This window comes from Tasmannia lanceolata, unplaced genomic scaffold (assembly GCF_043159265.1).
Source record: "Tasmannia lanceolata isolate RefF3 unplaced genomic scaffold, GAP_Taslan_0.1 ptg000037l, whole genome shotgun sequence".
NCBI lineage: Eukaryota > Viridiplantae > Streptophyta > Magnoliopsida > Canellales > Winteraceae > Tasmannia > Tasmannia lanceolata.
In genome coordinates, this window is record NW_027518714.1 from 8251768 (window position 1) to 8276047 (window position 24280).

General features: G+C 38.1%; 2 protein-coding genes across 3 annotated transcripts; both read right to left on the reverse strand.

Annotated features, from left to right (window-relative positions):
- Nucleotides 1–1449: 1449 nt before the first annotated feature.
- On the reverse strand, nucleotides 1450–13198 carry LOC143860318 (protein BIIDXI-like). Its single transcript, XM_077370897.1, has 4 exons — nucleotides 12949–13198; nucleotides 4730–4894; nucleotides 3021–3353; nucleotides 1450–2411 (listed from the first exon to the last, which is right to left on the reverse strand). The coding sequence occupies exons 1-4, from the start codon at nucleotides 13019–13021 to the stop codon at nucleotides 1819–1821; spliced, it is 1164 nt and encodes a 387-aa protein (XP_077227012.1). The 5' UTR covers nucleotides 13022–13198; the 3' UTR covers nucleotides 1450–1818.
- Nucleotides 13199–17032: 3834 nt separating this feature from the next.
- On the reverse strand, nucleotides 17033–23925 carry PFD6 (prefoldin 6). 2 transcript variants are annotated; one of them, XM_077371843.1, is made up of 6 exons: nucleotides 23667–23925; nucleotides 23492–23562; nucleotides 23284–23408; nucleotides 20772–20832; nucleotides 17303–17372; nucleotides 17033–17107 (listed from the first exon to the last, which is right to left on the reverse strand). In XM_077371843.1, the coding sequence occupies exons 1-5, from the start codon at nucleotides 23743–23745 to the stop codon at nucleotides 17316–17318; spliced, it is 393 nt and encodes a 130-aa protein (XP_077227958.1). In that variant the 5' UTR covers nucleotides 23746–23925; the 3' UTR covers nucleotides 17033–17107; nucleotides 17303–17315. The 2 variants fall into 2 exon arrangements, with proteins under 2 accessions (XP_077227958.1, XP_077227957.1); XM_077371842.1 differs by having other exon boundaries at nucleotides 17033–17372; nucleotides 23667–23924.
- Nucleotides 23926–24280: the final 355 nt, after the last annotated feature.

Sequence of the window (24280 nt, forward strand, 5' to 3'; positions counted from 1 at the left end):
TGAATTATCTCATTGAACACGGAATTATCACTTTGATTGATGAGAGATCGAAGGATAATATGGCCGATGCTCTCGCCAAGGGACTGAACAAAGATCGAATATTCAAAACTGTGGGGGAGATGGGGTTAAAGTCTGTATAGACAAGACTTAACCTACATTCATGTTATTTTAAATTTTCGAACCTCCCTTTTGGCCAAGATAGGCACTTGATATGTTTTGATGATGTTTACAGTTGTTGTGTGTCATTTCACATTTGATGACATGTCCTTTTTTGGGAAAGGTTGTACATTACAAACTTGATGATACATCTTAACTCAAATATAGATAAGATGATTGTAACATTCCAAAAAGAAACATGAAATTGTTCTTTGCAAAAGACACTATTTGGTCTTGTTCTTTATTTAAATTTGACAATTAGTAATGGTTCTTTGCAAAAGAAGCTATTTAGGTATTGTTCTTTATTGAAACTTGACAATGATGCTTATGGTGAGAGTGATAGTGATACTTTTTCAGCCATTTTAGAATTGTACAAAGTTCTTTTTCAGGTAGAACTAGATACTTTCATGAATTATGGAATTGTACTAAGTTTTTCTTTAGGTAGAACTAGATACTTTCATGTTTATAATATTGGTTGGATTCATTTTTATGAAATCCATATTTGATAATTCACAGGGATTGACGAAAAAGGAGGAACTTGTCTTGATTTGGACTTTGAGGAGGATGACTTACTTGATAAGTAAATCTTCTAAAGTCATAAAGACTATACTTTCATTTCAGTATGTATCGAGTTCACTTTTTTGTGGAACTTTATTTTGGATCTCGATGAGAATCGTACCCCATGAATGAATTCTTCTAAGATCAGTGGGGTTCACTTATATGTGTAACTACCTTTGGTTGAGTTTAGATTGTATCTCAAACTCTTGGTTAATCATAAAGTATTCTTGTTTTCAGTTTGAGTACAGATCTTTATTGATATGGTGATATGGATGATTCAATAATTTTGTTTGGACATCACATTAACTATATATTGGATTGTGCTATATGTAGAACATAGGAGGAGATTGTTGGGTATATAATATAACCATATTATGTTCTAATATAAGCCCAATAAAATAACGGACCGGTATAGTGGGCCTACTTGGGCTAGAGTCCATTAACCTATTAAAACCCTAGTGTATCTCTATATATAGGGGCTGAAGGCAACAAACTTGATATCCCAGACTAGATACCTTGGGTGTAATGCTTCAAGCAACCTCTTGCTTGACTTGATTACTCTAACAATGCCATGGATCAAATTATTAATACCTCATAGGTGATTATGAGGAGATAAAGGGGAAGACCCCTGCCTCTCTTTTCAAACACGTAGGGCCTCTCTGGCTCCCTCCAAAAGTTACGCAAATGGTTTTGAAGTTAAAACAAGTCTCACATTTACTTTTGCCCACTAATGTATTTCCAGGTAAATCCACCAAACTTTCCAGATAATTATACTTTGCTCAGACACATTTCATGCCTTCAATGAGAAAATGTTACAAGAGTCTTAGAAAAGGTCTATAGAACAAAGAGCCGGGAAGATGGTTTACCAACGTTCCCATGCATGATACAGGATAGCAGCAACACCCACACAGCAAAAAATCAAAATTCATAAAAAAGACTAACAGATATATCTATTCCTCTTCCCACCCAACACATCTAAAATATACAATACGACCTCTCTTTAACAGAAACGCCACAAAGACTACAACTCAATCCAAAATCATTACCATGCATGATATGACTCAGGAAGCTATTTCCTCACCGGGCTTATAGATTCTTAAGATTCTAAAACAAAGCTAAAACACAAACAAGAACCATTCCTAGAAGCCCTGGACCCAACCCTGCCCACACTTTTGTGGACCCAGACACCGATACTCTAACCTCATCCACCACGGGCCCACACAGTGAACTCTTATCAGTACTCCTCTGGTTATAATACACGCTATAGAAGGCAACACGTGTTCTCTCGGCCTTGGCCGTGAAGGTCAGATTGACACTTTGGTGGGTCATGTTCCCTGTGGGCATGTAATGAAAGTTTTGGGCTTGGTCCCCAGCGAAGGCCATAACTGCCAAGGGTTGCTGGCAAGAGTCCCCGGCCTGTCCTAATGAGAATGTTAGGCTATATTGTTTCTCGGGCTTGGTCACGACCATTTGAGAGATGATGCCTTCTTTACCAGAGAGCAATTCCACGGCACGTTTCCCCTGGGGAACGGCAAAATGGTAGGAATCAATGTACCTTACTGCTCTGTTAGATTCAACGATCCAACCGGGCAAGGGTGATTTTTCATCATCAAGGTTGGTTGGAAGCAAAACACCCAAGGAATCATTCCTGAACATCCATGGTCCTTCCTCAAAATCACCATTGATAACAGCATTGTCTGTAGAAAGGAAAATTGCAAATGCTAGCTGAGTAAATAGAATCTACATACATATGCATATAAATATACATATATATTAACAAGAGTGAGATCCTATAGTCGATTCCAATAAAATTCATAAGTCCATGCTTGTTAAGATGTCAGAAATGACGTAAAGTACTAATGGCAGTATTGGATCCACGAGGATCAAAGAATAACGAAATTCAGGTAAAATTATTGTTCCACTACAGAATTTTTGTGAAGATACTTTGGGTAAGATGCAAATTTAAAAAGGATAAGATTCATGAAATTTCAGTCTAACTATTCTCACCAGACCAGATTTTTTTCAAAAGATGTTTCTGTTAAGAAGTTAGATACTGGTATAAGGAGATTCTCCGAATGTCATTGATGAGATCTTAGATTTGATAAAAACGAAAAAAAATGCCCTTCAATCACATCTTGAAGGGTAGAGTATAACTGAATAGGGGCAGCTCTAAATTGATATTTCTTCCCTCTAAATTATAAGCAATCAACTCTAGCATGATCTTTCCAAAAGGACAAACTAACTTTGCCATTAGAAATAAAATTAGGGGCATAATGGTATTTTTGCAGGAACTGATATTTCAGTACCTTCAGCTTGGTCAGGGATGAAAAGCTTCTTGATGGCAATGTCGTCCAGGATGGGTCCACATGTGGGATCGTCTTCCATTCCTGGGTTCTTAAATGCTATCCGTGCACCATCCAACTCGGCCTGGAAAGCCCATGCATATGAATCCCAACCTTCCACACTGTAGAGTGTCTGGAGATCAATGGTCTGAGATGATGGAGGAACGGATATGTTAAGAGACTCCAACTGGGCACATGTTCTAGCAGCGCTGAAGGTGATGGAGTATGTAGACCCTTTCTCTAGTTTAATGTCTTGGCTCACCTCCGCATCGTTGCCAAGCCTAACAGCATGTAAACCTTTCACCCAATTCAATCCAAAAATTATCAGTAGTTTGACAATGTAATTCAATCAAAAATTGATCTTTTATATAAGACTAAATACTTTGGATGACCCTTGAACTTATCAAGTTACAGAAAATTTGAAGCAGTTTAACATGTCCACGACAATCTTTAGCTTTTGAGAGTGTTCAGTAAGAAGAGAATGTTCACATGCAATGAGCTTCGCCGTATGTTCGGTATATGTATCGAATTCAATCCCACATATATCCCTACATCCTCTTACAATTACAATGGAGGCCTAAAGAATTCCCCACCCAAAATAAACTCTGCCGGGAAGGGGGTCAGAAGCACAAAGGGGATATTTGTCATATGAAAAATCTTATATGTCCCATCTTTTGGGAGAAACTGTTGTACTGGGATTAGAGTTAGGAATCTAATCTTGTACCATAGAATGGGACATCTGTCAAGGAAAATTTTCATAGGTACCATCTTTTGGGAGAAACTGTTGTACTGGGGTTAGAGTTGGGAATCTTACCTTGCACCTTATAATGGGATATTTGCCATATGAAAAAAATTATAAGCACAATCAATTGGGAGAAACCGTTGTAATACTGCGATTAGAGTTGGGAATCTTATCTTGTAACTTAAAATTTTCACGTATATTGGAGACTCTTGGATTGCCTTTGCCTGTGGATGTAGAGAAACAACGCAACGAACTCCATAAATCTCTTCTATTATATGATTGTTTTTTCTATTTTCACAACTGTCCAACACCAACTTTAGGAACCCAATCATCAGACTATCCCTTCTTGGAAATCACCTTGGATGGGCCATGCCCACAAAATCCGACAGTTTGGACTATTGACCATCCCAAGAAGGTAGTAGTCCTTGCAAAATTGAGCAACATATCACTTGAATGACTGGAACTGTTTCTACATTCACATAATGTGTGGTAAAATCAAGTAGCTACAGACATTGTGATTTGTGAGCCCTTGTGATTAGATACAAAATGCAACCAATCATATATTATTGTAAATGAAGTTTATATGATACTCAGTTTAAGCAAACAATTAACAGTGACATAATGGTCCGGACATGTGGGCGGTTTATTTGGAGGGACACAAAATATATCATTGATCCAGCAATTCAAGCTGTGTGGTCAATGAATGGTCCATTACATTACATTTTAAGTGTTCGTGGGGACAAATGGCAGTTCTACAAGAATACTTGTACATCTATAGATTAAAGTCATTGCTCATTTTTTGACGTACTCCTTTTAACTGCCTGATGAGATGACTAATCAAATGGCTAAGATAATCCAATTGTTAAAACTGTTGGATCAGCTATTAGTAATCAAAAAGAAATTTAAGTTGCAGAATCAACCCCTAGCATACCTTGTGGGACTATAAGAATCATCCCCCCTTGTTTTTCCCCTGATTCAACCAGTTCAACTGTTCCATTCATATTCCAGCCAGGAATAGTAACCGGCCCCTGTCCTAGAGCACCGCTTGGGAATCCATTAGCTGGAGCTGTCTCAAAATCGCCATTGTTAAGCAAACCTGCAATTGAATTAATACAGTTATTAGTATGATAAATTTGATTTTCCTAAAGGAAAATGAAATCCATATTCCCTTGTTTCCATAATGATACTTCTCTCTCCATTTTACTCTTTTTCTAATTGGCTGATAAAAGCAATTACAATTCCCAGAAAAGTATCGACAGCCAATCAAAAAAGTGATCAATAGGTAAGGAGTTCCATTTTCAAAGTCAGAGAGAAAACGAACATCAAAAGGGGGCAGCCCAGTGCACGAGGCTCCCGCCATTGAGGGGTCTGGGGAGGGCTAGATGTACGCAGCCTTACGCATGCTTTGCAGAGAGGCTGTTTCCATGACTCGAATCCGTGACCACAAGAGAACGAACATCATTCCCCTTTATTAAAAGGAAAAGGAAAGAGAGAACAAGGGGGAAAAAAACTAATATCTTCACTCCTTTATATTAATAGACACCCCTGATTACGGAATTCTTTCGTTGGTTGCTGGATGCAAGTTCAAGTGTAACAACTAAAGAAATAAACTCACAATAAAGAGAGGGAAGTTTCCATCAAAACAAGGGGTGTAATACGAAAGAGCACTTTATCAGTTACATTTGCAAGATTAACTCCAAAAATCCCACATACACCCAGCGGAAAATATAATTATAGTAGACAGAGACAGAGAGAACATGCACCTATAGCATGTGCATTTTCTAAATCTGATATTACTAATCTAACCATGATTGTGTACAAAATATCTAAGCTACCATTGGGAGATGAGTGAAGTTAGCTGGCTGAGTATGTGTAGACACCTCATCTGCCTACACGGACAAATCTTTTATCACAAAAATAAGGGGCTTGGATAAAAATATGAACATGACAGACTATGAAAAAGACAGGCCACCGTTGCTTACAAAGTAAAGATGACAATAACCTCAATCACATTCAAGGCCCAAGCAATGAGAACATATTAAAGCCTCAAACATCCCTCAGATCGTTCCCTCCATCAATAAATTCTTCAAAAATTCAGTAGTCATACCCAATCTGACAAACGGTAATGCTAGTATAGATGACTTGATGACATCAACAACCACGATATGAACAAGAGATATCTCAAAGGATTGATGGACCATATGTTAGAATTTCAAAATCATCTGACCCTTTTGTAAATCCCATTTACTCTACTTTTCCCAAGCTTTTCGAGGACTAACCCTCACAGTCTGCAAATCTCAATCTGTCTTCAAAAGATTCCCTAAAATCACCTGCCTTTCAACCTTGTCAACCACATCCAATCATAATCCACCACTTACCAGAGCCTTATCATGAAAACACCACTTCAAAAAGATTTTCGAATCAGAAGGCTAGTACTTATCCCGAAGTTGTAGACAATCACGCATTGCATGCCAATCAAAACCCAAGCTACCCTTGAATTTCTCCCAATAAGAGCCCCTCCAAAGAGAAGGAGAAGCAACAAAAGGCCAAGGGATCATTACAGCTGACTGTGACTATAAGATGAGGTTCTTTGCTTGACTACATCTTCTTTCGTCTCCCCCACTATGTCTACTAGGGTTACTATGAACCTCCCAACACTATCGGATTAAGACAGAGCTTGTATTTCCTTAATTGCTTGAAGAAAATTTCCAAGCTACTCTTTCTAGAGACTTGGCTATCATGTCGTGCACCTAAACCCCAATCACTTTGTGGGTCATGTCATAAAAAACAAGGTTTTAACTTTCGGTTTCAATCACCGAAACAGAAATGTTTCAGTGTTGGCTTGAAATTTCAATGGAAATTATGTAAAATCATGGAAACGCATGTAAACATATGCAAGTGATAGAATATTAAGATGAACCTTCAGGAAATGCTAGAATAAGTACAAACACACTTAGAAATTATGACATAAGCAAGACAGCCATCCATAACAATTTAACAATATTGAACATCAAGTGACATGAGTTGTTGTGCATGTTTGATAATTTAGTATATAGTACCTTAAGGCTCGGCATGACCTTGTAGCTAAATGTTCCCCAAAAGTTGACTAATGAGCTCTTTTATTTGTCCACATTTGTGATGCAGGAGCATTCCCTGGATTTACTAAAGCAGCATACATTTGCTCATAGAGTAGGTTTTTCTTTTGTCTAGCGATAGCTTAGTCATCGTAGAGGTTTTACATGTGCTTTTATGTCATTTTACACTAGTAGGGGTAGTTTGGTTATTTTGTGTTCTAATTATACTTGTTGGTCATTTTAGCTTAAATAGGGACATAGTAGTCTTTTAAATTGTATGGGTAGCCTATAAAAGGCCATCTTCCTCTCATTTGTAAGAAGTTCGGAATTGAAATTTTCGAAAGATTCTCATTAGAAGAAATTTGAAATAGAGCCAGGCACTTTTATCTTTCATCTTTTTTATTAAGATTATAGAATTTGAAGATTAGTGTCTTAATCTTTGTTCCATATCTTCCATTTCTCAATTTTTTATTGAATGCAAGAACGTCATCACTTTGATTTGATTTCACGATTGATCGAGCTCGTGGCGTAGATCAAATCATTTGACGATTCCGTGCTTGATCAAGCTTTTGCGTCCCCTTGCTCGTAGCGTAGATCAAGACCTATCACTTTATTCAAAAAAATACAACAAAAAAAGAGGAAATTTTTTTTGATCTATCCGATCTCCAAGATTGCCGAAGAACGCTTCCGAAGCCAACTGTGTCACCAAGGTCCTGACTTGATATTAAAAATACACATGAAATCGCTGAACACAAAAAAGAGGGGCCACAAGTGAGGGGGAGTCTTAAAGTATAACAGATTTAATAACACCCTCTCCAACAGCTTAAGATTTTGGAGTAATTGGTTGTTTTACAGCTTTTCACATCTGCAATTCCAGAGAAGAGGAAGAGGAAGAGGAAGAAGATGAGGAGGAAGAAGAGGAGGAAGAAAAAAAATAAAAGAGAGAATGTAGTCGCTGGAAAAATGGAAAAAAAGAGGAAGAAGAAAAAAAAGAATCGACACCGAAAAAAATGGTAGTCGCCCGAAAAAATGAAAAAGAAGATGATGAAGAAAAAAATAGACCTATCGACACCGGAAAAAATGGAAGTCGCTGGAAAAAATGAAAAAGAAGAGGAAGAAGGAAAAAGAAGAAGAATCAACACCAAAAAATGTAAGTCACCGGAAAAAATGAAAAAGAAGAGGAAGAAGAAAAATCGGTGCCAGAAAAATGGAAGGCACCGGAAAAAATGAAAAAAAAAAGAACTCAAGGTTACATCAATCAAACTCGAGGTTATCCCGGTCTGACTTAAAGTTATCCCGGTATAACTAGGGGCTATCTCGGTTTGACACGAGGCTATCCCCGTTTAACTCGGGGTTATCCCATTCTGACTCGGGGTTGTCCTACTCTGACCCGGGATCATCACTTATCTGTGCCAAACTCGGGATTATCGCGATCCGACTCGGGTTATCTCGATCTGACTCGGGGTTTTTTTGTCAGACTCAGAGTTCACCCGGTCAGACTCGAGGTTAGCCCGGTTTGACTCGGGGTTATCCAAACTATGGGTTATCTCGGCCTGACTTAGGATTACATCTGTCTGACTCGGGGTTATCTTAGTCTGACTCGGGCTAACCCCAAGTCAGACCGAGATAACCCCGAGTTTTTCTTCTCCTTTTCTTTTCCATTTTTTTCGACTGCTTTCATTTTTTCCCAAGTCAATTCTTCTTCTTTTCCTTCTTACTCTTCTTTTCCATTTTTCGAGCGAATTCCATTTCTTCCGACGTCTCCTTTTCTTCCTCTCTTCCCCCTCTTCTTCGTCGGAATTGCAGAGATAAAAACGGATGAAGACTAAATGAAAAAGGGACAAGGAGATGCCTTGTTGTGGTTTTTTTACTCAAGGGCAAAATTATCTTTTGATTTGGAAAAACCTTTAGGGTCCGTTTGGATACCCCTTCTTGTATTTGGATTTGGAGGTGAATTTGGATTTCCAAAATCCATGGATTTGAAATCAAGAATTCTGAAATTCACAAATTTATAAATAATGCCGTTTGGATGACCACGTATAGATTTGGATTTCAAATCTTAATTATTATTTTTTGTCTGGAGGCTCTTTGGATTTGAATTTGAAATCTAACAAAACCAAAAAGCCCTAAAATACTTGATATAGGGGCATTTCAGCCATTTTCCATGATCCAGGGGTATTCTAGTCATTTTACCCTATATGGGGGTGTTTTGATCATTTGTTATGTCATAAGGGTGTTTTAGTCATTTTCTATGACTCAGCGTATGTGGTCATTTTCACCCTGTAGAGGTGTATTCCGGTCATTTTCCTTGACCCGGGGGTATTGTAGTCATTTTACCTAATATGGCATATTTTTATCATTTTTATCTTATGAATGTATTTTGAGTCATTTTTCATGAGCCATAGGTCATTTTTACTTGATATAGGGGTATTTCGATAATTTTTCATGATCTTGGGGTATTTTAGTTATTTTACGCTATATGAGGTTATTTTGAACATTTTTATGTCATAAGGGTATTTTAGTCATTTTGCACGACTCGGGGGTATTTTTTCATTTTTACCTTAGCATAGGGGAATTTCTAGTCATTTTACCTAATATGGTGTATTTTTATCATTTTTATCTCATGATGGAATTTTTAGTCATTTTAGTCATTTTTTATGTGCCATGGGTCATTTTTACTTGATCTAGTGATAGTTTAGTAATTTTCTATGATGTTAGGGTATTCTAGTCATTTCACCCTGTATGAGGTTATTTTGATCATTTTTATGTCATAAGAGTATCCTAGTCATTTTGCACGAGTCGGGGTTATTTTATCATTTTTACCTGGTATAGGGGTATGTCGGTCATTTTGCCTGACTTGGAAATTTTCTAGTCATTTTACCTAATACGATGTATTTTGATCAGTTTTTAATATCATGTGGATACTTAAGTCATTTAACACTTTTTTGGTATATTTTGATCATTTTAACCCCTTACGGGTCAGATTTAGATTTATAAACAACCTCTCGCGGAAAGGATTTATAAATCCAAAAAATTACACTAACATGAGGAATTTGTAAATCTTGTGGATTTCACTCAAATCCAAATCTAGATGTCATAAAGGCTTGCCAGACGCCGAATTTGGATTTAAAAATCCAAATTCAACTCCAAATCCAAATCCAAGGGGTATCCAAACGGGCCCTTATTTTCGGTTATTCCCGTAGGCAATTTCAGAATTTTCATACCACCCGAGGATCTTTAATCCTTCCAACGAAAACAGTCTGTTCTGAATTGATGTCTAGAGATGATCATAAGTGTTACACAGGTATAGTCCAGGGGCCAAAGAAGTGAGAACGAATGGATCACGTGGAAGGATGTGTTCAAAGCCTGACGAGTCGAGCGGACTCTTTTAAATGGACAAGATTTGTAGATTACTTCCTAAAAATCAAGCCATCAAATAAATTCGAAATTTGATAAAACTTGCATTGTGCCTTTGATCTCTTTTCCAGACTACGACCTCAAATTTTGAGGCATTTCTCAAAGGTGAAGATGCCAAAGGGCTACCCAAGGCTTAATAAATGCTTTCACGAGCTTTAATTGTAACTGAACTTGGTTCCATCTTTCACACGTAACCACAATAAGCCCCAGCCATTTCATCTTTTAATTCGGGGCCTACTACTTTTCTGACACAAAAGATTGGCTAAATCTGAAAAATTAGGTGTCTGTGAGTACGACACCCAGTACATACAGGTGGGGCTGAAAGAAATGCTTACCAAATGGCCTTCAAATGGACAATTCAAGTAAAAGTGGTATCAATGGTCCACATTCCCCATTAGAATTGTGTTGACCAGACCTGACATGACGGGGTCCATTATAATTCAAGAAAGCATCTAAGGAGGTTAAAGTGGTAAAATGGCATAATAGAGAGCCCATCACCTCCGTACACTCCATACGGTGATCCGGTGGTTGTGTGCACATTTGTCTGTACATCATGATTACTACACAAAAGTACTCGGCATGATACACTGAAAATTTATATTGGAAAATTCTTTCCATGGAAAATGAGCTTTTCAGCATTATGTAACTCATTTCTTAGGAATTTTTTTCTAAAATCGTAGATTATCCCCGTTTTGTAGGGAAATCGCAGCCTTTCTTCCATGCATTTTTTTACATTGAAATAAATTTCAATGATTTTTTTTGGGCAGTGATAACCCCCCCCCCTAACAGTTTCCGTTAACTTTTATGAACGGATGGAGAAGCAACCGTTAGCTCCAAAAGCATAAAACTTAACGATTTCTGTTAAAGGGGAGAGCCGGGGGGTGGGATGTCACTGCCCTTTTGTCTCCTTGATCCAAAAAAGGACCTTGTATTGTAGTAGTATGTAGAATGTACTAAGCCCAGTCGAGACAGAAAAGCGGGACAAATGCATAACCAGACTGAGAATGGAGGACAACATGGGGTCAGAGAGTCACAGCTAATCTACTGAATAAAATAATACTATTTTTTAATCATTTCTTATAATGAAGACGAAATGATTTTGTCCGGCATGAAAAAAGAGCTGTAGAAGAACATGCAAATAACAGATGAGAGATGATATTTAGACCCCTTCTTTTGGTTCCAAACACCCCCTCCCATTTTCTGTATTTTGAGAGAGAAAACGTAAGTAAACAACAAACTCAGTTACTAAAAGGCCGGTGTTTAGTGTGTGATACCAAAAAGTGGGGTGACTAAAGATGTCGGTGTGCAATGAGCCAGTGAACATACTTGGAAGGGTATTTCCGTCATTTTGTGGAAAAAGTTACTGATTTAGATAAAAACCAATGAAGAAAGGGGAATCAAAGTTTATGTACGATGACTTCGAACTGCATTTCCCTTGTAAAATAGATTACAAGGAATGAGAAAGGCTTATTTTCTACACAAAAAACTACAGGAATAGGATTCCTTGAGGCAAAACCGAGATGGTTATTTTGTAAAATTCAACGAAACTCCGGACATTTTGCTAATAAATATGTGCGTCAAGTCTCAATCGGGAATACTGCTTTAATTTTCCAGAATTTTTCCTTTTCTTTCGAAGAAAGGAAAAGCAAGAGACTGGAAAAGACAGGACTATCAGGTCTATCACACTCATTCACGTCCGTTTATCCGACTTGTGAAAAATTCGAGTATATCAAATAGGACAGACTATAGGGAAATGATACTTCCCACACCCTTTAACGGATAAATTCACCCCCTTGAACGTTTTTCTCTGCCGATCTTATCCGCCAGAGGAGGGAGGGGAATATCATTCCCTGTAAACCCGTACGGTCCATTATTTATTTTTCAAAAAAAATAGTAAGGCTCACACCATAGGTCCATTTGATTTGATAGGCCAGTGCCTGAATAGGTTGTGCCCAAAAAATAACGGCCATAGGATGGTCCTAGCCCTGGATATGGAAACCTGTATAGATCGGAGGGTTGCGATTATCCTATGGAAAAATAATTTTTGGGGCAACCTACTTACGTCGTGGCCTACCAAATGGACGGTTTGGATCATCCTACGGTGGGGCCGTAAAATAGGTTTTGAAAGATACTGGACTGCACGGGCTTACACCACAATAAATCTCTATTTTTCAAAGGGAAAAAGCGAGGAAAAGATAACCATATTGCACAATTAAAGAATCTGCTGAAAGAAGAAATGCGGAGTCCTGCAATGCAAATCAACCTAAAACCAATGGGTATTTGTCTAAACACAAGGAAATGTAACGAACATTGTAAAACAAAAGCGTCATTGTCTTGGGCATTCAGAAAATCATCGCAGATCTTACTCACCCAAATAACTCCACACCCTGATTTTAAAAAAAAAAATCAAAATCAAAGATAAATGCGATTTTTAACCTATTATTCAGCAAAATAAGAAGAAAAAAAAAAATCAAACACCCATCATGAACAAGAAACAGAAGGAAAGAGAAGTGAAAAAATACGACACCTGTAAAACAAATCATTAATCAAACACCATACATTCAAACCAAACAGTACTTTCTTTTTTTTTTTGTTTCTGGGTCCCAATTTCAGAACTAAAAAAAGGATACGAACAAATGTTAGAGAAATAAGAACATACCGTCATCTCCAAGGACTCCAAAGAAGAACAGAGGCAAATATACAAGACAAGCCCAAGCCGAGAGCCGAGCCATCTGCTGCGCCAAGCCGATGAGTTTATTAGAGAGTATTTCAGTCAGCTTAGACCTGACGCCGACAGTGTTCTCCCCTACACTCTCTCTCACTCTCTCACTTGCAGAGAGAGAGAGGATGATGGGGCCTTTTTATCGGCAATTTCAGCTTTATCGCCTTTATTTTAAATTTAAAATGTCTCTTTTATAAAAGAAAAGAAAAGAAAAAGGAGAGTTTTGCAATAAAAAAGAAGTTCCCCACGGTAGTTCTCCGTGTTTTGCAAACTGTACCCGCCGTTACTGATAGCGACAAGAAAAATACATGATGTTTGTTTTTACTTTTTAGGCACGGTACAGTAGTCCTCGGACTACTACAATTTTGTAGCCCGCCTCATTTGTCACCGTCAATCGCGACCGCGAAGTGTGTAAGTTTCTCCATTATGGGCCCCAAAAATTGTATGGCCCGCAAATTACACTCTAGTGGGCCCCGTTGGAATGTAAGAACGACTTTTACATAGAGTCACTTGACTCACTTTCACGATCAATGTTAGAATGCAATCTCTCTAATATCTGAAAGACATGACCTTTGATATAAACAACTTCATGTGGGACCCACACTCTCTTGAGCCCATCCTGAACGGACTTGGATAAGGGCCCACATATTTTGTATTTGGATTTGGAATTGAGTTTTGAAGGCAAAATGAATAAGCCTCTTTGCTCCTCAATCTTTCACCTCGAGTAGGAAGTACCCCCTTCACTCTCCTCAACATGAGCTGGCAGATCTGTGGATTTCCAATTACTTATTTCCACAACATATTTGAAAATATGATTATTTTTTTTCCACTGTCAGTCGCTGATTTAGAAATCCAAGGATTTGATCCAGATCCAAATCACAACACAAAAAGGGCTGCAAATGTGAGCAATCCAAATCAAAATCTTCTCGGCATCCAAACAGGCCCTAACTACAAAAGTAAACGGTTTAGATTTTCTTGGAACATGAATCAAGGCTTAGGATCAAACAGCTATGAGCCTACCCGTCTGACTGAATCGCTGCTTTCAAATGAATGTGGCCTTGACTATTTTTTTAAAATCAACCATTTGGAGGCCACTATTCAAACAGGAACCGGAGGAAAAAAGAGTATTTGGAGGCCACTTAACCCAAATGGACCCACCAAATGACCTTTTCCACGGTTGAACAGCAGACCCCGCATTCCAGGTAAAAAGATATCACTTTGGCAGAGTTTAGAACTCCGAGATTTATATGATTTCCAGTATTTTTAAGCCAGTATTTTTAAGAAAGTACAATGGGTCCCACTTCTTAGGATGCCCATCAAATGAACGGTTTGGATCATCCTAAGAAGTGGGCCCACTGTATTTTCTAAAAAATACTAGACTACAGGCACACCCATATTAATGAAATCTCATTACATCATCGGCAACTTCAAAAAAATAAAATAACATGACATAAAAAAAGAAGAGGGGCACAAGGATCAATATCATTTCAATACTCCTTTGTAAGGCTCACTTACTCACTTTTTCAATAGTCCCATGCTTATTTTATTTTGGCCGGAACAAGACATTTATTGAACAAAACTAACATATTAATTTTCGCAAAATTACCATAGTAATTTTCGTCCAGGGTTTTCAATCAACGACCGGAGTAAAACCCTTGCTTAAGAGAGCAGCTTCACTCCTTGGTTGGAAATTGAAAGTCATCTCTCTAAACACTCCCAAAAAGTAAGGGCAGGATGGCTCGAAGAATCCGCGCGTGTTTAAAAAAACACGATTTGCTCTGTTTAAGAACCATGAACACGTGTTAAGGGTAGTGTGAAAGGCAGAAAATATACCTTTCTTTTGTTATACGCTTGGTGGTGGGTCAAAACGGTTTGAATTTTTTCTTTGACATTGCACTCGATTGTTTTGGTCACTAAAGCAAAAGGTGTTTGAGAAATGAGAATTTGATTGAGTTGAATAAAGGTCCCACGCGCTTTCCTTTCCCACTTGAACACAACCTTTTATTCTCACTCAAAATTTACTTCTCCCTCTTGGGTTTGGTGTTCTTTATCAGATGTGAAAATTTACTTCTCCCTCTTGGGTTTGGTGTTCTTTATCAGATGTGAAAATTTACTTCTCCCTCTTGGGTTTGGTGTTCTTTATCAGATGTGAAAATTTACTTCTCCCTCTTGGGTTTGGTGTTCTTTATCAGATGTGAAAATTTGGCAAACACAAAAAATTTCACATTCGTCTCAAAAGGAAACAAGCAGCAGCGCTAAAAAAAATAAAAAAATGACAACTTTACGGAAAGAGATTTCTTGGAAAGACAATGGTGAATAGGAGCCACGCCAGTACAAAATTTTACATCTTTGGAAGGGGAATCTCTTTTGCACTAATCCCCAAGTTTAATTGCTCGTATTGAAACAAGTAACAAAAAGAGATTCTTAAGAAAGACTTTGAGGCACTAGAGGCTAGAGCTCTGCGTGGGGGAACAAGATATCTGCACGCATGACGCAAGTGGCAGTAAAATCGGCAATGTTAAAAGTCAAGCTGGGTTTACTTACCATCATGTGGAGAATAAGGGCCTCTTTGGATGCCTCTAAAAGTTGTGGAGAATAAGGGCCTCTTTGGATGCCTCTAAAAGTAGTTTCGCATAAAATCTTAGGCTCTATTCACTTCTTTTCCCTGGTGCTGTTTTCCCTAGAAAGCAGTCTTTTTTTTCCTGACAAGGCCTTAACAAGACAGAATTTCTATGTTCACTTCTTTTGCAGGGAAAAATATTATCAGATGTGGAATTTTTATTTAAAAGCTGAAAATGATATGGAAATTGACTTTTTCCCTCTTACTCAAGATTTGGTTTCCGAGAGGCTTTCCAAGGAAAACAAAACCTTTTCCTTAACAGTTTCCCTGGATTCCTTTTCCTTCTGCCATGTCACGTGGAAAGGAAAGGAAAACGAAACCCTTTCCTTACCCTCGTGGAGAATGGCAGGATATATGAAATTCCAACGACCATTGGATATGATTCGAGCAGGTCCTGAATAATCAAGAATCTTTCCCTCTTTTTTACCGGAAGGATCTGAACTAAACAATTTGTGTCTCACTCGATCATTAGTCACTGAGAGGTCAGAACTCTCTCTCTCTTCGACATAAAGAGAATGAATGTTCATTTGATCTTGATCCTTGTGGAGCGAAAAAGGCACTATACTAGATCTGCACGTACCCCCCGATAATATCCATAAATGACTTGTTTTAGGTAAGAGATGAACATTACCATATGTATATTCAGGTGCATGATACACATTGGTACTCCAGTGCATTTCTCCCTCTGAGTCAGAATAAATATGTTTTCGAACTCTCTTTAAAATTGAAAGTGGATGGAAAAGAAGTAAACAGAGCCTTACAGCATGTATGGCAACCATGAAAAATTACTCCATGGGATATTGGTGGGACCCAATTGGAAAATGACCCAAGGAGGGGCAGACTTGAGACGGGACAAGTGGAGAGTGCATAAGAAATCATTAAAAAAAATGAAAACAAATATACTGCTAGCTTCTCGTCTCCTTGGAAGGCGATGGTTCCATCACAGCCAAAATTAGGCCTCATTGTGGGATTACTGACGGTGTTGAAGAGAAGAAAAGGTGAGTTACAGCTGCTTACATTTTTAGGTAGTGTTTGGCATAATTAAGTTCCATTTTTCCTTTTGCTTATCTTTTGAAAGACATCACGGAACTGTATAATGAAGGCTCTTTCCTTCAATATATAACCTGTTTCTTGCACCAAAAATATAGCTAGGCATCAATGACAGATTTTACAGCCTATACTCAACTCAACTAGGCCTTTGTCCCAGACTAGGTGGGGTCGGCTAATGAATTCCTTAGAAAATTTTCATGAAGAAAGTGAAAGGATCTACCCGGCTCAAATTGACTAAGTCTAATCCTGACACTAGTTGGATTTGTCTACATGGATCATTTTTACAGCCTATCAAAAAAAAAAATGACGAGACTTTATCTGGCTAATTTTGGCCAAGTGTATCAGATTGAATACTGGTAAGACAACATAAATACCTATATTTTAAGCAAAAGTATGCTGCAATTAATACATCCGATCACCCAACCCCTGCAGAGAAGAAAACATAGAGGTAGAGCAGAGTAATAGACATGAAAGCACTGGAAAGCTCTTCCACATTAAATAGATCGCTAAGACATGGTTAATTTCAATTTGAAGTAAGAGCTATTAGAAGCTTGATATATGAAGCAGTAAAGGAGATTGAAACAACGAACAACATAAGCCATTACTGCTGAGCATTCACACCTACAAAGGAAGCCTACGACTTGGATTTCCCAGCCTGGAGGGCTTGTATCTTTTGTTGCAATTTTAAGATCTGCAAAAAAAAAAAAAAAAAAAAAGGGTAGAGTTAGCCATAAGTAACATGTAGGGCTGAAATAAAATGCTAGCTACATTATAAAACATGAAAATTTTAGAACTTCTGTTCTCTTCTATTAGCAACCGCTGTGCTTTGCCTATATAAAAATTGTACTAAAACAGGGGAAGAAAATAGCATCTCGCCATTTTAATTGATGGGTTCATGCCCAAAAAATGATGATTTTAGAGATTCAGTTGAACTCTGTAGTGTATTCTGTACTACCTTAAACTAAACCCACAGGTCATCCATGGCGACGGAAGCTAAGAGTTCAGTTTTAGAGCTAGTAAAGAGTTCTTTTCTTTAGGCTTCATCAGTTTTATCAATTCATGCATCATCTCTCAAGATTTTTACTTGCAGGTTTATCATTCCATTTTTTTAATGGTACAGGTTTATCATTCCTGCATTTGGAAACTTGATTTAATAGGATTTCGCAAAATATTAGATTAATAGGGAAGCAGGCAGCATACCAAAATCCTCATCTAGAACCACTTGCCCTAGATTAGGTCAAAAGAAAGCCTTTAGAATTTATTTTTTTATTTTTTATTTTTGATAAAGAAAGCCTTATATAAATTCTTACAAATCATTTCAAAAAAACCCTCCAACACCGGCCAGTCCCAGATTTTTGTGTGAACTTGATTAATTAACTTACACAAATTTATGGCCTTTAATTTATTTCAAATAAAGATCTGTCCATAAAACTGAAGTCCATAAATATCAGCAATCAATAGTTTAGGCGTTCGCATAGATTTTGATTCAACAACTTAAGCACCATATATATATATATATATATATAGATGTAGATTCGAAGAGCCTCCACTAAAATCAGGGTCTGCACAATAAACATAGATCCCTAACACGCAGCTATTGCCAAAAAGGTAAAGACTGCAAGGGATGACAACCTTGTAAACACTAAACGGAGAACCTAAGGTATAGGCTCTAAACATTGAAAGCAACGAGCACAATTTCTCAAAGGGTATGTTCAAAGTTCAAACACTGTAAGTGGTGAAAGAATAATCCTAAACTAGATCTCAATCCTGCGAAGATTCTTACCTGATATGTGGTCAAAGTACAAACCCAAGAGAAGAAATACATATCTAATCTCAATCTTATATTGGAATAGCAAAGGTGTCTTTAAGGAAGTGAATTTTCAGGGTTCATATCAAGAAAATTCCAGTAAGAGAGATCTTCAACCTTTAGAAAGTAAATCCATTGGAATCTTCATACCAGAACCACATGAGCAATATAACAAGGTAGTAGTAGCCACGATCATGAGAGAAAAAAATTAGCAGAGACTGATAGAATAGATGCTGAAGATAGCAATCAAATGCTGACAATATGATGGTCAAGAAAAAGTGCCCTAGAACCTCCACTTGCATAAGTTGTCTGTTGATTCTTTCTTTGAAGAATAGTCTCTTCATTGACAGTAATGACGGCATTGATTATTGAAGCTTAGGATATTGAAGCCTGAGATAGGGTGATAGTGTCATCAAGATACTGAGAAGGAAATATAACAAGGCCGCCACTCGAGCAGGACTCAAAGGCACAAAGGATATGTCTGCTCGCAGCTTTGCATAGAATATAAACAATATTCTCCAAAGATAATGTGAAAAGGAAAAGAGATAGGGGGTCTACCTACCTAAGGCCCCTCAGTGGTGCCAAAATGACCCATTTGATCTCCACTGACAAAGATAGGGAAAAATGGGCGGTGGAGGTGTACCATTGGATCCAATTTCTCCATTTGGTACCAAAACCAATTTTTCCAAGAGCCAAGAACTTTTCCCAAAACTACTTTACAATCACAAACCCACTTTCGTTGGGAGGGGCAAGGAATGGCATAATTCTTTTTTATTATGTTCACAAGGGCTTTAAATATGGATGCTCCGGTGAGAAGAAGTGACTCGTGCCAAGTTGATGGAGTAAAAAGACTTAGGGGCAGACCGAAAACGACTTGGGTAGAAATAGTGAGGAAAGACTTGATGGCTAGGAACTTAACAGAGAACATGACCTTGGATAGGAGAGAATGGAAGAAAATGATCCATGCAGACGAACCCAACTAGTGTCAGGATCAGACTTAGTTAATTTGAGCCAGGTAGATTCTTTCATCTTCTTCATGAAAATTTTCTAAAGGATTCATTAGCCAACCCCAACTAGTTTGGGACAAAGGCTTAGTTGAGTTGAGTTGAGTAGAGAAGGACTTTAAATATGATCGTATAAATTCTGCCAATAAGGCTAACTAGCCTAAGCTTTGAGATGATTGCTACATTTCGAACTTTAGGGATCAAAGAAATAAGACACATTTAACGCCTTAGTAAGACAACATCGGAGAAAAGCTCATCTAAGACCAACATAACACCTCTCTTAATTACCTCCCAAAACTCTTGGACAAAAACACGACAAGAATCCGTCAGGGCTAGAGGCTTTGCGGCTTTGCCCTTTTGCAGGCTTAAGACTGCCTTGCAGGCCACATCTTTAGTGAATGGTACCACTAACAATGATCCAGTAGGTTCAGATCAAGGTTTTAAATCTCGGTTTCGGTTTCGGTCATCAACAAATACGAAACATTTCGGTTTTGGTATGAAATTTAGAATGAAATCTTGTAAAAATTTCACCGACCCGAAATTTTGTACTTCACCGAAACGTTTCACCGAAATTTCCGAAATGTTTCGGCCGAAATTTTGTACTTTTCTGAAACTATGTGCATTTCGTTTCATTTTCTGCCGAAACCGAAATATTTCGGCCGAAACGAAGCGTTTCAGTCGAAATGAAACGTTTAGGCCAAAATTTAAAACCATGGTTCATATATCCGAGGTAAGTTCCCATAGATCCATGGGCAGACCTCCATTCAGATTTTAGAATAGAAGCGACATAGTTTACAACCTTTTCCTCTAAAGCATCCCTAGCTTCGAACTCCTAATCACTAACTATCAGTTTTTTGTTGAGCTGCTTCCTTCCCCTAAATATAGTAGTGCGGGAAGAAAGAAGTTGTAATCCTCCACTGCAAGTCATCCTAGATCATTGTCTCAAAAAATTATATAAAAGACAATTTAAGAAATAGACGAGAAATTGTGATGAGGACGAAAAAAAGACATGGAAACGATCAATTTTAACATGATATGTGTATGTGACATGTCAAGAAAATTATTTAGGAGTTACCATGGGATTACTATGGCCAGGTGAGACAATAGGACACATATCAAAGATGAATAGCACCATAAACTACACATATGCTCAATGACCTTCAACATATTTGGCCAAGAAGACCGGGTTGTAACTTTCGATGGTGTCATTCAGATTAAAATAAAAGAAGTAGCTCTTACAAACATCCAATAAGTAACAATGGGATACACGAGTCCATACCGTTTCTTTCTTGTTGTTTTGTTTCTCTTCTAAGTCTTGAAGAGTTCCATCAAGACGCTTTCTGCAAAATGGGATAAATGTTTAGCATTTGGCGTGAATGTTATGAATCAAGATTAGAATAATGAGACTGCAATATTTACAATATCCGAGACAGAAAAAAGCACAACAACAACAAAAACAATACATCTCATGTATATCACGTAGATTTACACCCGCAAGATGCAAAAGAACTAAAAGAGCAGGAAATTAATGTAACTACTGAATCCCAAAGAACAGAATAGGGGAAGAAAACTGGGGGAAAAGGCCAAATTGCCAAAACACTAGTTCAGATCAAATTAATGGGAACAATACCAATTTTCAAATACAGAATCATCCAAACAATAATTAGCATACCACCCACTCACAATACATTTAACTCAAGGATAGATTGAAGGCTTTTTACTCGTTTACAAGTGGATGTTGTCAACTAGCTTCATTTATCTGTGGTTGCTCATCTAACATTCTGTTTTCCCAACAATGCACTTGTACTCAAAACCATTGTGCCTGTGCTTGTGGTGTAACTTACAGTATTCTACAGTTCGGCAATATCTTTCAAGTTTCAACAAGGCACCTCTTATTTCTATTTTCCAGTATGGTGCCTTGACTATGTGGTAGTACGCAATTAATTGGCCGCTTCAAGCACACAAACGTTGTCGAGTCAAGACGGATGTTTCCTAAATTGTTGAAGTTAGCTCGAGTTATGATACTTGTGCCTACCATTATTGCGAATATTGGATGGGTTTCAATCCCCTTTCACAGCATCTTGCAACAGGTCACTGACAAAATATAAATTTATTTCTTGTTGAAGGTCCATATATACAACTTGTGGTTATGCCAAAGTTCACTAGGACAAATATATTCAATAATGCATTTACTTGGGTCACAGTAAAGGCATCGCTCCTCTCATTCTTAGTAGAGTAGTCCCAGAATGCATGCCTACTCTCCGTCTGTTTCTTTTTTTTATAAACCACCCTCACCTCCGCTTCGTTCGCGTCGGCAACCCCAATAGGTCCAGAGTAGGCCCAAATAACCTCTCCAAATGAATGCCTTAGAACACCCCCAATACCAGCTGGCCCAGGGTTACCAAGGCTCGAACCATCAAAATTTAGCTTGGACAGACGGGGGCACTCTCCGTCTGTTATCTTAGGGTTTTGTTCTAATTCCAAAAAATAAAAAGATACTATCCTTGGAGTTTCCAGCACGAAGCACTTACATACAATAAATAACTGGTATCCCAGCAGAATTAAATCATACTGACGTAATGCATTATGTTGAGAAAATCTGCTAGGCAAATCCGATCCGATCGTGCACAAATAAACGGAAAAGCAAAACAAGAAACAAAGCCACTAGACGAACACCAAGTTTTTACGTGGTTGGGCCAAGATGCCTACATCCACAAGCGAGAACACAATCGTCCACTGTGAGGGGAAAAAAACAAGGATTACAATGGCAACACCATGCAGATACGCAAACCCGCAAACCGAAACCCTTTTCCTTTGCTCTCTCAACCAAGACCATACCCGAGAGTAATCTTTGACAAACCCCAGAAGAAAAGCAAAGAAAAAACCCCCAAGAAAAATCTCTCTCTCTCTCTCTCTCTCTCTCTCTCTCTCTCTCTCTCTCTCTCTCTCTCTCTCTCTCTCTCTCTCTCATTCATTTGCATATCATACAAGAATAACATGTATGCCTCTGACTAAGCTCACTCTAAAAGAGAAAAGTGGATCAAAGAAAGCAGTGTTTAAAAACACAGCCGAAGAAAATCCTTGTCAACTTGGTGCAGACATGGCCAAGAATGCGGTTGACACGGTCATAATTCAGGAGAGTCAAAGGAGTTTTTAACAACTTTGTAGGGCAAAATGCAGAACACGGCAGCAAAAAGCAAAACACGACCAAGGTAAAAGGGAGTCGACTTGAGGGAATCCACGATGACGCGGGGGAGTTTTAAAACTATGAAAGGAAGAGTGTGTGGAAATGAATTGATGGGATTATTCCCATAGTACTCAGAGCAATTTTCCACAAAAACAGTCAAAACCAAAAAGAAGAAATGCAATTAGATCAAACTAACATGATGCATTATAATTAAACCCAGAGAATTCAAGCACCCCTACCCCCAACCCAAAAATAAATAGCATATCACCCAGACCAGGCTCGCTCTAAAATACAAAGTATAAAGATAGAGAAAACAGGAAATGAATCGATGGGATTATTCACATAGTACCCACAGCAATTTGCCACAAAAACATTCAAAATAAAAAAGGAGACACCCAAATTTCAGTATAAAAAAATATGTGCCGAAACAAACTTGTGCATTTTGCAAAAATTATGAAGTGAATGTAATATAAACAAATGACTTATAGGATATCGAGTAGCCAGAAAAATGAAAAAGAAAGCAATCTTAGGGAGGCTACAATTAAACCATGTAATAGCGAGAAAATAGCAATAAAATAAAATAAAAGGGAAAAAAGATGCATACAATTCAGCAGAGATGTATTCAATCCTCTTGCGCACGTTAGCATTCGCCTCCGCCAAATCCTGCTTCACGAGCACCGGTCCGATCAACTTAAAGACATTCGCGTTCTCATTCAACAGATCCAATTCCTACAAAAAATAAATTAATAATACTCAATATATAATTTGAATTATTTCTACTTCATAATTGGAAAAAAAAAAAGTAAGATGACCTTGAGAACCAGCTCGTTCTCCCCGAGCTGGATCGTGTACTGCTTTCTCACTTGATGATTCTTTGCAATGTCTGTAGAAAATAATGAATGAAAATCTAGGGTTTAGAGGAACAGACTAAAGCTAGGGTTAGGGTTTTATAGAGAGAGAGAGAGAGAGAGAGAGAGAGAGGCTTACCTTTTTGGAGTTTGCTTAGAACATTGGCTTGGTTTTCCAGATCACGCTGTAATTCTCTCAGTGCGGTAGAAGAGCCCATTATTTTGGCTTCTAATCGTTATCTATCTCTCAGACGGAAGAGGGGCAAAAAATTAGACCGGAAACGTGACTACTGTTATACCCTGAGTCCTAACCCGTTCAAGAAAGGAGACAAAACGCTACAGGGTGCGCTTCCGTTTGGAGGGTTTCAGTAGGGCAATACCCCGTTGTAATACAGTGAGATTCGTCCACTATTATAGTATTATTTATAGTGGGCCCCGCTTGAATTGATCTGGGCCGTCCATCTGACAGGCCTTATTAACGTTGAGATGGTGGATCTCAAATGGCCAAACGTCACGCCGATTCGAACAATCCTATCGTCCAATAATATGTATTTTGGTCGATGAATTCAATGTTGATACTTCTTCGAGATGCCCAATATCACCCACTACAACCTAGTAGGTCCCAGCTTTGTATGATCTGAACCGTCCAATTTGATAAGCCTCGCTTTGGATTCTCTTGTGGCCTGAAAATGCGCCAATTTTTATTTTTTTTCTGTTGGATTATCCAAGATCTATGAATGGACAGCTCAGATC

Excerpts from the sequence above, each read along its gene's own strand:
- LOC143860318 (XM_077370897.1), bottom strand. The coding sequence starts at position 13,021 with ATGGCTCGGCTCTCGGCTTGGGCTTGTCTTGTATATTTGCCTCTGTTC. Across the intron at positions 4,895-12,948 it reads TGGAGTCCTTGGAGATGACG|GTTTGCTTAACAATGGCGAT; the intron begins GTATGTTCTTAT and ends ATTCAATTGCAG. Across the intron at positions 2,412-3,020 it reads CATCCCTGACCAAGCTGAAG|ACAATGCTGTTATCAATGGT; the intron begins GTACTGAAATAT and ends TCCTTTCTACAG.
- PFD6 (XM_077371843.1), bottom strand. The coding sequence starts at position 23,745 with ATGGGCTCTTCTACCGCACTGAGAGAATTACAGCGTGATCTGGAAAAC. Across the intron at positions 23,563-23,666 it reads TCTAAGCAAACTCCAAAAAG|ACATTGCAAAGAATCATCAA; the intron begins GTAAGCCTCTCT and ends TATTTTCTACAG. Across the intron at positions 17,373-20,771 it reads AAAACAACAAGAAAGAAACG|ATCTTAAAATTGCAACAAAA; the intron begins GTATGGACTCGT and ends TTTTTTTTGCAG.